The sequence below is a fragment of the Oncorhynchus clarkii genome, chromosome 30 (assembly GCF_045791955.1).
Source record: "Oncorhynchus clarkii lewisi isolate Uvic-CL-2024 chromosome 30, UVic_Ocla_1.0, whole genome shotgun sequence".
Taxonomy (NCBI): Eukaryota; Metazoa; Chordata; class Actinopteri; order Salmoniformes; family Salmonidae; genus Oncorhynchus; species Oncorhynchus clarkii.
In genome coordinates, this window is record NC_092176.1 from 15,014,816 (window position 1) to 15,029,544 (window position 14,729).

Consider the following 14,729-nt stretch of genomic DNA (forward strand, 5'->3'; position numbering starts at 1 on the left):
GGTAAAGAATAATTCATTAATCAGAAGACTATTGATCAGATATAAAAATATCTGAAAAATTATATTAGGAACATTTTGAAAATTGAGGAAAATGTGTAATCTGAATATTTTCCTTGGTGCCCCGACTTCCTAGTTAATTACAGTTACGTGATTAATCAGTTTAATCGCGTAATAATAATTAGAGTTATTTTATAAAGATTCATCTTCAGTTTAATGATGCCAAAGACACGACAGATGGCTACATTAAAGAATCTCAAATATAAAATATATTTTGATTTGTTCAACACTTTTTTTGGTTACTACATGATTCCATATGTGTTAGATGTCTTCACTTTTATTCTACAATGTAGAAAATAGTAAAAATAAAGAAAAACCTTTGAATAAGTAGGGGTGTCCAAACTTTTGACTGGTACTGTCATCTGAATGATATTTGTATTCAATAGTTCCACTGTTGCATATGTAGTTATATGGTACTGATCATGTGAAATGTTTGATTCTAGACTAGACATTTTGACTAATCTGTTATAGAGCTCTGCTACGCAACCGGAGACGACAGGCCCCAAACTTATACATCGGGTGAGGGATGGGTAGGGCCTATTTTTTAAATTAATAACTGTAAGGGCAGGGCTCTGTTATTGCTAACTTGATTTACATTTTGAAGCTGAGCCTGTGTTCTGCTGCGCAGTTCAGTCATATCTGACTAAGATCATAACATGGTGTCAGAAGTGTTCCTTAAGTTTTGTTTGAGTTTACAGTTATATAGTTAGCTAACTACTCTCATGTCTCTTCATTGAGCCGAGTAGCCCAAGTGGAGCCGTTGCTATGGATACTCAGACTCAGAGCGCCATGAGCAGAGCGCATGCAGAGCTCTTTTTTCAGAGCTGATCTATTTGGTCAAAACACCAAAAAAAAGTCAGAATTGGGGAGCCTAGGGGGCCTCCCGGGTGGCGCAGTGGCTAAGGACGCTGTACTGCAGCGCCAGCTGTAACACCAGAGACTCTGGATTCGCGCCCAGGCTCTGTCGTAACCGGCCCTGACCGATAGGTCCGTGGGGCGACACACAATTGGCCTAGCGTAGTCCAGGTTAGGGAGGGTTTGGCCGGTAGGGATATCCTTGTCTCATTGCGCACCAGCGACTCCTGTGGCGGGCAGGGCACCATGTGCACCAACCAAGGTCGCCAGGTGCACGATTGGCTTCCGGGTTGGATGCGCGCTGTGTTAAGAAGCAGTGCGGCTTGTATACTTTCTGTTTGATGATTCATTTTGAAGGAAACCTTAACAGAAGCAAAACACCATTTAACCATATTTTATTGAAAATGATACATAAGTAAACAGCATTGATCAACTTTCATTACAAAAATGTAATTAATCAATTTCAAAAAGGTTTTCTGTAGGCTGTTTGGAAATAATAAATAATAAGTAGAGTAAACATGACGGAGTCACAGCACTTCTTTTATTGGACACCAATTCACCATTCATTCAATTAGACTACATATGTGCTTTAAATTAAAGTAACCTCCACCTCTAGCACTTAAAAGTACATTTCGCTAATCAAGTTCAATTGTGCTGCGTAGATTGGTCCGCATAGAATTAAAGGTAGACTCAGCGATATGACATACACGCCGAAAGTAAACAGCATAGTGGGTCAATTTCCTCAACAACTAAGAGCGTCGAAGCGCGAGGCTCAACTTCTCCGCTGTTTTGGAGCCCTGGCTACCAAGGTGCAACAGCGTGAAGCGCACCCATGCAGATACTGTGTCGCACTGGGCACAGACGTCAATTCAACATATATTCCACGTTTGTATAACGTAATTTAATTTAAATTAAGTGGAAACAACGTTGATTCAACCAGTGTGTGCCCAGTGGGGTGTGACTGTGTGAGAGCGAGGTCTTGCATCGCTCATCTCAATATCTGCGGTGTTTTCGTGGCAACATAATTTCGCTGAGTCTGCCTTTAAAGCTTGAGAGCTTGAAAAGACTTGTAAAAAATTCAGAAATGATACCTGATCATTAAAGCTAGTTATCCCTTTATGGATGCAAGCACCTCTTTAGGCCTTTCCCACTGGGCACAAACTGGTTGCATCAATGATGTTTCAAGGTAATGTGTATTGTGACATGGAATCTATGTGGAAAATACATAGATTTGAAAAAAGTCATATGTAAACAGTTGTTTTGAGGGTGGAATTTCAACCACAGGATTATGTCATCATTGTGACCAATTTTCAATATCCAAAAACCATGTATAAAATATGTTGAATTTGTAACTTTTGAAACAACGTCAGATCTTCAACATTATATCAACTATCAGAAAAATAACTATAGGCTGGGCAGCACCTCTTACTGGAGAGTTGATCTATCTATAGCTATTCATTTGGTCTCCAATCCAGGGTTTTAACCAAGCTCAGCCCTGCTTAGCTTTGATATATCACTGACTACTACCAATATGCTATCGTGAGAATGATTGTTGAGATCTCTTAATAATTAAATATATCCACTGTTGTTATCAAAGTCCTTCCAAAGGGTAGGTTTAACAGAGTACATTAAATGCATCAATGATACTATTTGGGCCAATACGTACAGCAGTCATCAACAGATATTGTTTCAATTCAACCAGAAATAGACAAAACATAAAGGCCTAGAGTTTCAAGCTTTGGTTGATTTCAAATGTAATCTTCAAGTTAATCATTGACATTTTGGATTCACGCCTCCATCTCAACCAAAAATACTAAAAAGTTTTAATGTTTTCCTTTTTAACATTTTTAAAGTAGCACTTATTTTGCTGATAGCTACTTTATTGAGCAAAAATCGACTTACTATGACTGAGAAATATGGTTGTCCCACCTAGCTATCTTACGATGAATGCACGAACTAAGTCACTCTGGATTAAGAGCATCTGCTAAATGACTGAAATGTAAAGGACTAAATCAAATCAAACTTAGTTTAAAGTGCATTTCAAGTTTGATTAGATTTAATAGTATTCTTTAAACATAGATTTTTTTGTTGATGTCTAGACGTGAAGCCAACATATCAATTATTAATTTGTAGACAAACTGGATGGTCTTTGCTATCCGGGATCTTTGGAACATCCCAACCCCATTGAAGTTGAAATGTAAAATGGTTAAAGAGCGACTGCCTTTAAAAAGCAACAAATCCCTTTAAAAACATGGCATTGATATGAGTCAGAAACAGTTATTCTAGTGTCAAAATCAAATAAAAAAAATATTGGATCATTTTGGCCATTAAGTCAGTCTTGTCTAAAACAAAGTCTGGAATATCCGCGCGTCAAAACGGTTGGAGGTTGGGTTTTGATTTGACGATGCCCATTTTTCCATTAATACGGGGTGAACAGCTGCGGTGATCGCTCTCTATCCAATGGCATAGATAGTGAGGCAGACCTGCCCAGCGGCTCCGACTTTGTTTGCATGAGACAACACAGTACCCATTTTATTTTTGATTTAAGACTGCACCAAACACCTTAGTTAAATGTAAAATTGCACAACTAAAACTTCCTCTGCAAAAACATCAAAATGAATGAAAGATTTATAGAGTTATCTTAGATTCATTCTGGGGATTTTGAGGAACTGTCTCATGAGGGACGAGGATCATTATCCAAACTGGTTAAATCGGTCAGAAAACATACCTCCAAGACTGAAATCTTGTTTTTCTAATGAGCAACAGAAAAACATGTGCCAATCAGCGTGTTCAGTGGCTCTTTAAGGTAAGGGTTAAGGTTAGGGTAAATGTTATGGCTAGGTAACGGTTAAAGTTAGGGTAGGTACAGTGGGGCAAAAAAGTATTTAGTCAGCCACCAATTGTGCAAGTTCTCCCACTTAAAAATATGAGAGAAGCCTGTAATTTTCATCATAGGTACACTTCAACTATGACAGACAAAATGAGGGAAAAAAATCCAGAAAATCACATTGTAGGATGTTTAATGAATTTATTTGCAAGTTATGGTCGAAAATAAGTATTTGGTCAATAACAAAAGTTTATCTCAATACTTTGTTATATACCCTTTGTTGGCAATGACAAAGGTCAAATGTTTTCTGTCTTCACAAGGTTTTCACACACTGTTGCTGGTATTTTGGCCCATTCCTCCATGCAGATCTCCTCTACAGCAATTATGTTTTGGGGCTGTTGCTGTGCAACATGGACTTTCAACTCCCTCCAAAGATTTTCTATGGGGTTGAGATCTGGAGACTGGCTAGGCCACTCCAGGACCTAGAAATGCTTCTTACGAAGCCACTCCTTCGTTGCCCGGGCAGTGTGTTTGGGATCATTGTCATGCTGAAAGACCCAGACACGTTTCATCTTCAATGCCCTTGCTGATGGAAGGAGGTTTTCCCTCAAAATCTCACGATACATGGCCCCATTCATTCTTTACGCGGATCAGTCGTCCTGGTCCCTTTGCAGAAAAACAGCCCCAAAGCATGATGTTTCCACCCCCATGCTTCACAGTAGGTATGGTGTTCTTTGGATGCAACTCAGCATTCTTTGTCCTCCAAACACGACAAGTTGAGTTTTTACCAAAAAGTTATATTTTGGTTTCATCTGACAATATGACATTCTCTCAATCTTCTTCTGGATCATCCAAATGCTCTCTAGTAAACTTCAGACGTGCCTGGACATGTACTGGCTTAAGCAGGGGGACACGTCTGGCACTGCAGGATTTGAGTCCCTGGCGGTGTAGTGTGTTACTGATGGTAGGCTTTGTTACTTTGGTCCCTGCTCTCTGCAGGTCATTCACTAGGTCCACCCGTGTGGTTCTGGGATTTTTGCTCACTGTTCTTGTGATCATTTTTACCCCACGGGTTGAGATCTTGCGTGGAGCCCCAGATCGAGGGAGATTATCAGTGGTCTTGTATGTCTTCCATTTCCTAATAATTGCTCCCACAGTTGATTTCTTCAAACCAAGCTGCTTACCTTTTGCAGATTCCGTCTTCCCAGCCTGGTCCAGGTCTACAATTTTGTTTCTGGTGTCCTTTGACAGCTCTTTGGTCTTGGCCATAGTGGAGTTTGGAGTGTGACTCTTTGAGGTTGTGGACAGGTGTCTTTTATACTGATAACAAGTTCAAACAGGTGCCATTAATACAGGTAACGAGTGGAGGACAGAGGAGCCTCTTAAATAAGAAGTTACAGGTCTGTGAGAGCCAGAAATCTTGCTTGTTTGTAGGTGACCAAATACTTATTTTTCACCATAATTTGCAAATAAATTCATTCAAAATCCTACAATGTGATTTTCTGGATTTTTTTTCCTCCTTTTGTCTGTCATAGTTGAAGTGTACCTATGATGAAAATTACAGGCCTCTCTCATCTTTTTAAGTGGGAGAACTTGCACAATTGGTGGCTGACTAAATACTTTTTTGCCCCACTGTATGTCCCAAGGAGCCAGGATAGCACTAACCCAAACTGGATATGGATTTGTATCTTCTGCTTGTGTAGTTCCGCCTGTGTCACTAACTTAGGGCTCTATTCAATCTGTATCGATGAATCGTATACAGATTGAATAGAGCCCTTGGAGTTGTTCCTGAGAGAAAGTAAGGTTGAGACAGAGGACCTGGTTATTCTGTGCAGCCTTAGTGTAGCGTGTCCACCAGCCTCTGGTAGGCCTCCCTCTCATGGTCCAGGCTGTGGTGCTTCTCAACGTAGCGCTTCCCGTTCGCCACCACACGCTCCCGCAGCTCTCCGTCTACCAGCAGCCTCTGAGATACACGCACAAATTCCTGGAAGAGGTGGGGCAAGGACAATCAATGCTTCAGAAGTTACTGAATGAAGCATACATCTGTACTAGTATTTTACCCCAAAAGAACAATACTACTTGTTAACATTTTTTTATACATTTAACAAGCCTCTAAGAACCCATTAAAGCAGTGAGTTAATGAGGTGTAACCAACCACAGCAGTGAATGACATGAGGGAGTGTTGCTATTCTGACTTGTAAACACTCATTGAATGTGCTCTGCCTTGCTAATTGATGGAGACATCTGTGACCGGTTTCAAATAGGCAGGTGCAATGGCCCTTTCCAACCTACTCTGATGGCTGCTGCTTCCTATTTGCTTATGAAGGGAGTGGAACACAAACAGTGTCTGTCTGCTGCTATTTAATGGCCCTGCCACACCAGCTGTCAGGATGAGATGGGGAGAAATATATCAAGCAATTACAAAATGAGTAATGACATTCTCCCTGAGCGCCGGTGGAAATGTTTGGAGCCCATAAGGTCCTTCTTGAATTCTGGCAGTTTTTTTAGTGGCCTGGGAGGCTGTGACCAAGGGCTGTAATAACACAGAATCACACAGCCTTTCAGTGAGGGCTCCATCATAGCATCCAAGATCTCCTGGAGCAGAGCCTTGTGGGTAAACAGAGCTGCAGCCAATGCCAGAGCATCAGGCCGTTTCACTTCACTCAAGTGATGTGACCATGTTTGGAGTGCCTCTTAATTTGAGATTAAGCCATATGAGAGAGCCATGAAGTCCCAGCAAAACCACTAAAAGTCAAGTTATTCTATAATCAATGGACTCCATAAAAAATATACTACAGTCGTTCTGAAAATGCCATACTGTTTATAGTGCTACAGGCATTCAAGTGCTTGATCTTTTGACAGCCTTTGCATTACATTTTCAATACTCTTGAGGAGTTATGTACAGTATCAAATGAACAAGTCACCACCACAAACAGATCAATGGCCAATAACACATTATCATCCCTGGGAAAGGCTTGTGCAACATGTACATTATCATGTGTGAAAAAGTTGTGTCAGCCAGAGAGAGTTTCAGTTGAAACAGCTGAAGCTGTTAGCTAGAAGCCATGGTTTAGCTAACCCTCGTCTCTTCAGCCTACTGTGTGAGGTTCCCCCTTGGAGGGATTTTTCCACGGCTCAGCTGAGCACACGTGACACGACCTCCCCTGGAGAGAAAAGGACTGACTTATCTCTTGGCATCATAGCAGCATTATGCTAATGTCACCCTCCTGCCTGCCACGTACCATGCCGAGGACGTACCCCCTGCCGGCAAACACCTACCGCTGCTCTCACATAAAACCTCTCTGAGCAGTTAGTTAAAGTGACCCTCCAAGGACCTCTCGCTTTCTCCACATGCCTGGTTGCTGCCGTGTACCATTATACAGTTCACTGGATACTGTTGTATCTTGACTCCTTCCCCTGAGGTCTACATTCTCACTAAAGTATAGGCCCCTAGGACATGTTGAATCCCTTTTACCGACTTACGCACCTCCAAACTATTATGTCATTCTCAGTTGTTATTTTAAGCCTTACAAAAAAACAATAGCATAAAGAGTGTGTCTAGCACAGTAGGTTAATACTCAGAAACAGCAGACTGTGTCAGGGGAAAGACAGTCATATTCCGTGGTCCTTTGTATCTCAGTTGGTAGAGTATGGTGCTTCAATGGCGCCTTCAGTGCCAGGGTAGTGGGTTTGATCCCCGGGACCACCCATACGTAAAATGTATGCACGCACGACTAAGTTGCTTTAGATAAAAGTGTCTGCTAAATGGCATATTATTATATTATTTTAAGTGGGTCTAATACACCTCAGTTGTAGGCTCAGTTATATTGCTACTGCTGGTGGCTGTCTTCCCTCTGCATCAGCCTCTTACACAGTGGATATGAAAGCCATTTTACAGCTTAACCACAGGAAGGGTTCTTACCTGAGGGGACGAGTAGAGCAGACCAGTGACCTCATGTTGCACCACCGCTGTGTTGCCTGGGATGTCACGAGCCACCACCGGTACCTCCAGGTCCATTGCCTGAACACAATACATGACACAGAAATAGCTACATCAAACTCCACACACACATGTGACTAGCTGGCATCTTCTAGCCCTTAATTTACTTTACTTGTTGGTATCCCCTTGGGACTTTATTGTCATTCATTCAGGTAATACGTTATCAGCAGGTTGTGGAAGTGAAACATGCTAATCAGTGTTTAAGCCTTCTGTGGATTGTTTTAATCTGCAGTGTTTAAAACAGATTAACAGGATTACACCCAATTCTGGAAAGATAGTATGACAAGCTAGTCATTCTCATAATTGCTCTAGTACAAATAATAAAAAGGTTCATAGGGTGGAATATTGGTGCCTTGAAAGAGCTGCATGTGACACCAACATACTATATTCTGAGCTGAATTAAAAATGTACATTGTGATATATTTTGTGGGCAGGGCATGCCAGTGGAATTAATGACAATGATGACTGTAATGATCAAAAGATGATTGCGGACTTTGCCCAGATTTAGTGATCCCTCACCCCTCACCTCTAAAATGGCAGCGGACATCCCCTCGGAGACTGAACTGTTCACCAGGGCAGCTGACCTCCTCATAGCAGCATGGAGCTCCTCTTGGCTTCTCTCCTGGGCCAGGTAAACCCCTGCTGACCTTGAGAAACACAGCAGTAGCAGCACTCTGCGTGACACAGGGCTCACCACAAGGCGCACACAGCTGTGAATGACGGGCAGGAGTGACAGGTGCAGGGCATGATGCACAGACCGCTGGCGCCACGATGCAGTATGATTGACATGCCATGCTCTGAAAGTACATGAAGTCTTAACCAGAGAGAGTCAGGGCTGTTTCCTGACTGTCTGAAAACACATTGACCAGGAGGTGAATCCCTTTGGTTATTATCTCTCAGATCTGAGCCATGCCTCTATCTGGGGGTGGAAAGATAACACGCTAGACTACATATTTTTTATTTACATTCTGCTAACTCTACTGAAGATATAAGCACAGTTGGTTTACATGCTCTCTTGGGCCACATGGGATAAAGCGTTAGATAAGCTGGGTGTCTTTTGAATTTCTCACAAGAGCGACAGGGTCCAGATCAGCTTGACAGAGCTTTAATTAGCAATAACGCAGGGTCCAGATCTGTTTGGCAGATCTTTAGTCAGCGATAACTCAGGGTCCAGATCAGTTTGGCAGATCTTTAGTCAGCAATAACGCAGGGTCCAGATCAGTTTGGCAGATCTTTAGTCAGCGATAACGCAGGGTCCAGATCAGTTTGGCAGATCTTTAGTCAGAGATAACGCAGGGTCCAGATCAGTTTGGCAGATCTTTAGACAGCGATAACGCAGGGTCCAGATCAAGATCGCAGGCAGGGTCCAGATCAGTTTGGCAGATCTTTAGACAGCGATAACGCAGGGTCCAGATCAGTTTGGTAGATCTGTAGTCAGCGATAATGTTCTACTAAACTGATAACCATGAAAGAAAAGTTTGAAGGGTTTTACCTTTTACTGATTGCTTCTACTTCTTCAGTAAACACAGGATCAATCTAAGAGAAAAATCAGTGAAAACAACTACTTTAAAATATACACATACAGTTGAAGTCAGAAGTTTACATACACCTTAGCCAAATACATTTAAACTCAGTTTTTCACAATTCCTGACATTTAATCCAAGTAAATATTCCCTGTTTTAGATCAGTTAGGATCACCACTTTATTTTAATAATGTGAAATGCTAGAATAATAGTAGAATAAATGATTTATTTCAGTTTTTATTACTTTCATCACATTCCCAGTGGGTCAGAAGTTTACAAACACTCAATTAGTATTTGGTAGCATTGCCTTTAAATTGTTTAACTTGGGTCAAACGTTTCAGGTAGCTTTCCACAAGCTTCCCACAATAAGTTGGGTGAATTTTGTCCCATTCCTCCAGACAGAGCTGGTGTAACTGAGTCAGGTTTGTAGGCAACCTTGCTCGCACACGCTTTTTCAGTTCTGCCCACACATTTTTTTTATAGGGTCAGGGCGTTGTGATGGCCACTTCAATACCTTGACTTTGTTGTCCTTAAGCCATTTTGCCACAACTTTGGAAGTATGCTTTGGGTCATTGTCCATTTGGAAGACCTATTTGCATCCAAGCTTTAACTTCCTGACTGATGTCTTGAGATGTAGCTTCAATATATCCAATTGCTTTTCCTGCCTCATGATGCCATCTATTTTGTGAAGTGCACCAGTCCCTCCTGCAGCAAACCACCCCCATAACATGATGCTGCCACCCCCGTGCTTCACGGTTGGGATGGTGTTCTTCGGCTTGCAAGCATCCCCCGTTTTCCTCCAAACATAACGATGGTCATTATGGCCAAACAGTTCTATTTTTGTTTCATCAGACAAGAGGACATTTCTCCAAAAAGTACGATCTTTGTCCCTAAAAACCGTAGTCTGGCTTTTTAATGGCGGTTTTGGAGCAGTGGCTTCTTCCTTGCTGAGCGGCCTTTCAGGTTATGTTGATTTAGGACTCATTTTACTGTGGATAAATACTTTTGTGGCTGTTTCCTCCAGCCTCTTCACAAGGTCCTTTGCTGTTTTCTGGGATTGAGTTGCACTTAATGCACCAAAGTACGTTCATCTCTAGGAGACAGAAAGCGTCTCCTTCCTGAGCGGTATGACGGCTGCGTGGTCCCATGGTGTTTATACTTGCGTACTATTGTTTGTACAGATTAACGTGGTACCTTCAGGTGTTTGGAAATTGCTCCCAAGGATGAACCAGACTTGTGGAGGTCTACAATTTTTTTTCTGAGGTCTTGGCTGATTTATTTTGATTTTCCCATTATATCAAGCCACAAGGCACTGAGTTTGAAGGTAGGCCTTGAAATACATCCACAGATACACCTCCAATTGACTCAAATTATGTCAGTTAGCCTATTAGAAGCTTCTAAAGCCATGACAAAATTTTCTGGAATTTTTCAAGCTGTTTAAAGGCACAGTCAACTTAGCGTATGTAAACTTCTGACCCACTGGAATTGTGATATAGTAAATTATAAGTGAAATAATCTGTCTGTAAACAACTTTTGGAAAAATTACTTTTGTCATGCACAAAGTAGATGTCCTAACCGATTTGCCAAAACTATAGTTTATCAGGAAATTTGTGGAGTGGTTGAAAAACGAGTTTTAATGACTCCAACCTAAGTGTATGTAACTTTCCGAGTTCAACTGTATACATATATAATATCAATATATACACAAATATATATACATATATAAAATATATACATCTGTTGATAAAAACTGTATGTTCAACTCAAAGCACATTAGACTTTATGCTGTTTAACTACACTGAACAAAAATATGAACGCAACATGCAACAATTTCAAAGATTTTACTGAGTTCATAAGGTCAATTGAAGAAGAAGAAAAATAGAGGTGTGGATCAGAACCAGTCAGCATTTGGTGTGACCACCATTTGTCTCATGCAGCACGACATCTCCTTCGCATAGAGTTGACCAGGCTGTTGATTGTGGCCTATGGAAGGGTGTCCCACTCCTCTTCAATGGCTGTGCGAAGTTGTTGGATATTGGTGAGAACTGGAACAATGTCGTACACGTCGATCCAGAGAATCCCAAACATGCTCAATGGGTGACATGTCTGGTGAGTTTACAGGCCATTAAAGAACTGGGAAATGTTCAGCTTCCAGAAATTGTGTACAGATCCTTGCGGCATAGGGCCGTGTATTGTGGGCCGTGTATTTGCAAACTACCTGCCCTCCAGGACCCCTACACCACCTGATGTCACAGGAAGGCCATAAAGATCATCAAGGACAACAACCACCCGAGCCACTGCCTGTTCACCCCACTATCATCCAGAAGGCGAGGTCAGTACAGGTGCATCAAAGCAGGGACCGAGAGACTGAAAAACAGCTTCTATCTCAAGGCCATCAGACTGTTAAACAGCCACCACTAACATTGACTGGCTGCTGCCAACACACTGACTCAACTCCAGCCACTTTAATAATGGGAATTGATGGAAATTGATGTAAAATATATCACTAGCCACTTTAAACAATGCTACTTAATATGTTTACATACCCTACATTATTCATCTCATATGTATACGTATATACTGTACTCTATATCATCTACTGCATCTTTATGTAATACATGTATCACTAGCCACTTTAAACTATGCCACTTTGTTTACATACCCTACATTACTCATCTCATATGTATATACTGTACTCGATACCATCTACTGCATCTTGCCTATGCTGTTCTGTACCATCACTCATTCATATATCTTTAAGTACATATTCTTTATCCCTTTACACTTGTGTGTATAAGGTAGTAGTTTTGGAATTGTTAGGTTAGATTACTCGTTGGTTATTACTGCATTGTCGGAACTAGAAGCACAAGCATTTCGCTACACTCACATTAACATCTGCTAACCATGTGCATGTGACAAATAAATTTGATTTGATTATCATCCTGAAGCATGAGGTGATGGCAGAGGATGAATGGCACGACAATGGGCCTCAGGATCTCATCACGGTATCTCTTGCTATCGATAAAATGCAATTGCGTTCATTGTCCATAGCTTATGCCTGTCCATACCATAACCCTACCGCCACCATTGGGCACTCTGTTCACAATGTTGACATCAGCAAACCGCTCACCCACACGACACCATAGACGCTGTCTTCCATCTGCCCGGTACAGTTTAAACCGGGATTCATCTGTTATGAGCACACTTCTCCAACGTGCCAGTGGCCATTGAAGGTGAGCATTTAACCATTGAAGTTGGTGATGATGCTGAACTGCAGTTAGGTCAAGACCCTGGTACGACGAACATGGAGATGGGCTTCCCTGAGACGGTTCTTCGATTGTGCAAACCCACAGCTTCATCAGCAGTCCGGGTGGCTGGTCTCAGCTGATCCAGCAGGTGAAGAAGCCGGGTGTAGAGGTCCTGTACTGGCATGGTTACACGTGGTCTGCGGTTGTGAGACCGGTTGGACATACTGCCAAATTCCTGCAGTCAGCATGTCAATTGCACGCTCCCTCTGTGGCTTTGTTTTGTGTGACAAAACGTCACATTTTAGAGTGGCCTTTTATTGTCCCCAGCTCAAGGTGCACCTGTTTAATGATCATGCTTCTTGATATGCCACAACTTTCAGGTGGATGGATTATCTTGGCAAAGGAGAAATGCTCACTAACGGGGATGTAAGGAAATTGGTGCACAACATTTTAGAGAAATAAGCTTTTTGTGCATATGGACAATTTCTGTGATCTTTTATTTCAGCTCATGAAACATGGGACCAACACTTTACATGTTGCGTTTATATTTTTGTTCAGTATATTTAATGAGCTTGAGCATTCGTTTCTATTTCAAGAATGTATTGAAATATACAATGCCTTCAGAAAGTATTCACACCCCTTGACTTTTTCCAGATTGTGTTGTGTTACAGCCTGAATTGGCCAACACACGATACTCCATAATGTCAAAGTAGAAATGTTACAAATGAATAAATAATGAAAAGCTGAAATAAGTATTCAACCCATTTGTCACTGCAAGCCTAAATATGTCCAGGATTAAAAAGGTGTTTAACAAGTCACATAAGTTGCATGGACTCACTCTGAGTGCAATAGTAGTGTTTAACATGATTTTGAATGACTACCTCATCTCTTTACCCCACACATACAATTATCTGTAAGGTCACTCAGTCGAGCAGTACATTTCAACCACAAAGACCAGGGAGGTTTTGGCTCGGTTACTGGATCGAATCCCAAAGCTGACAAGGTAAAAATCTGTCGTTCTGCACCTGAGCAAGACAGTTAACCCACGGGTCCCGAAGACATGGCTGTCGATTAAGGCAGCACCCCCCACCTCTCTGATTCAGAGGGGTTGGGTTAAATGTGGAATATACATTTCAGTTGAAGGCATTCAGTTGTACAACTGACTAGGTATCCCCTTTCCCTTTTCGAATGCCTCACAAAGAAGGGTACCTACTGGGAGATGGGTAAAAACAAATAAAGCAGACACTGAATATCCCTTTGAGCATGGTGAAGTTATTAATTACACTATAGATGGTGTATCAATACACCCAGTCACTACAAAGATAGTCACCTTCCTAACTCAGTTGCCGGAGAGGAAGGAAACTGCCCTGGGATTTCACCATGAGGCCAATGGTGATTTTAAAACAGTACCTGAGTTTGATGGCTGTGATAGATCTGAAGATGGATCAACAACATTGTACTGTAGTTACTCCACAATACTAACTTAACTGACAAACTGAAAATAAGAAAGCATGTACAGAATAAAAATATTCCAAAACATGCATCCTGTTTGCAACAAGGCAATAAAATAATACTGCAAAAAAAAATCTGAATATGAAAGGGTTATGTTAAGGGCATTACTGAGTACCACTTTTCATATATTCAAGCAGAGTTGTGGCTGCACCATGTTATGGGTATGCTTGTAATTGATATGGTCTGGGGAATTTCAGGGTAAAAATAAACAGAATGGTGCTAAGAACAAGCAAAATCCTAGAGGGAAAACATGGTTCAGTCTGCTTCACCTTCACCTTTCAGCAGGACAATGACCCAAAACACAAGACCAAATTAACCACTGGAGTTGTTCCCAAGTGGCCAAGTTACAGTTTACTTAAATATGTTTGAAAATCTATAGCAATGATTAACAACCAATTCGACAGAGCTTGAATAATTATTTAAAGAATAAAATGGGCAAATATTGTACAATATAGGTGTGCAAAGCTCTTGGATACTTACCCAGAAAGACTCATAGACTCACTACCAAAGGTGTTTGTAACATGTCATGACATGGTTTTTATTCTGTACATGATTGTAAAATGTATTGACTCCTGAATTTATTTGAGCTTGCCATAACAAAGGGGTTGAACACTCATTGACTCTTGATTTTTTTTTACAAATTTGTAAACATTTCTGAAAACATTATTCCACTTTGACATTAAGTGGTATTGTGTGTAGGCCAGTGA

General features: G+C 41.3%; 1 protein-coding gene across 2 annotated transcripts in view; it reads right to left on the reverse strand.

Moving 5' to 3' along the window:
- Nucleotides 1-1,439: 1,439 nt before the first annotated feature.
- Nucleotides 1,440-14,729, reverse strand: part of LOC139389250 (glycosyltransferase 1 domain containing 1) — a 47,777-nt gene continuing 34,487 nt past the window's right edge. For both annotated transcript variants that reach the window (XM_071135782.1, XM_071135783.1), the window contains exons 9-12: nt 9,232-9,275; nt 8,266-8,386; nt 7,662-7,760; nt 1,440-5,723 (exon numbers count right to left, since the gene is read on the reverse strand). In XM_071135782.1, coding sequence (XP_070991883.1) covers nt 5,577-5,723; nt 7,662-7,760; nt 8,266-8,386; nt 9,232-9,275 — 411 coding nt within the window. In that variant the 3' untranslated portion in view covers nt 1,440-5,576. The remainder of the gene's footprint in view (nt 5,724-7,661; nt 7,761-8,265; nt 8,387-9,231; nt 9,276-14,729) is intronic.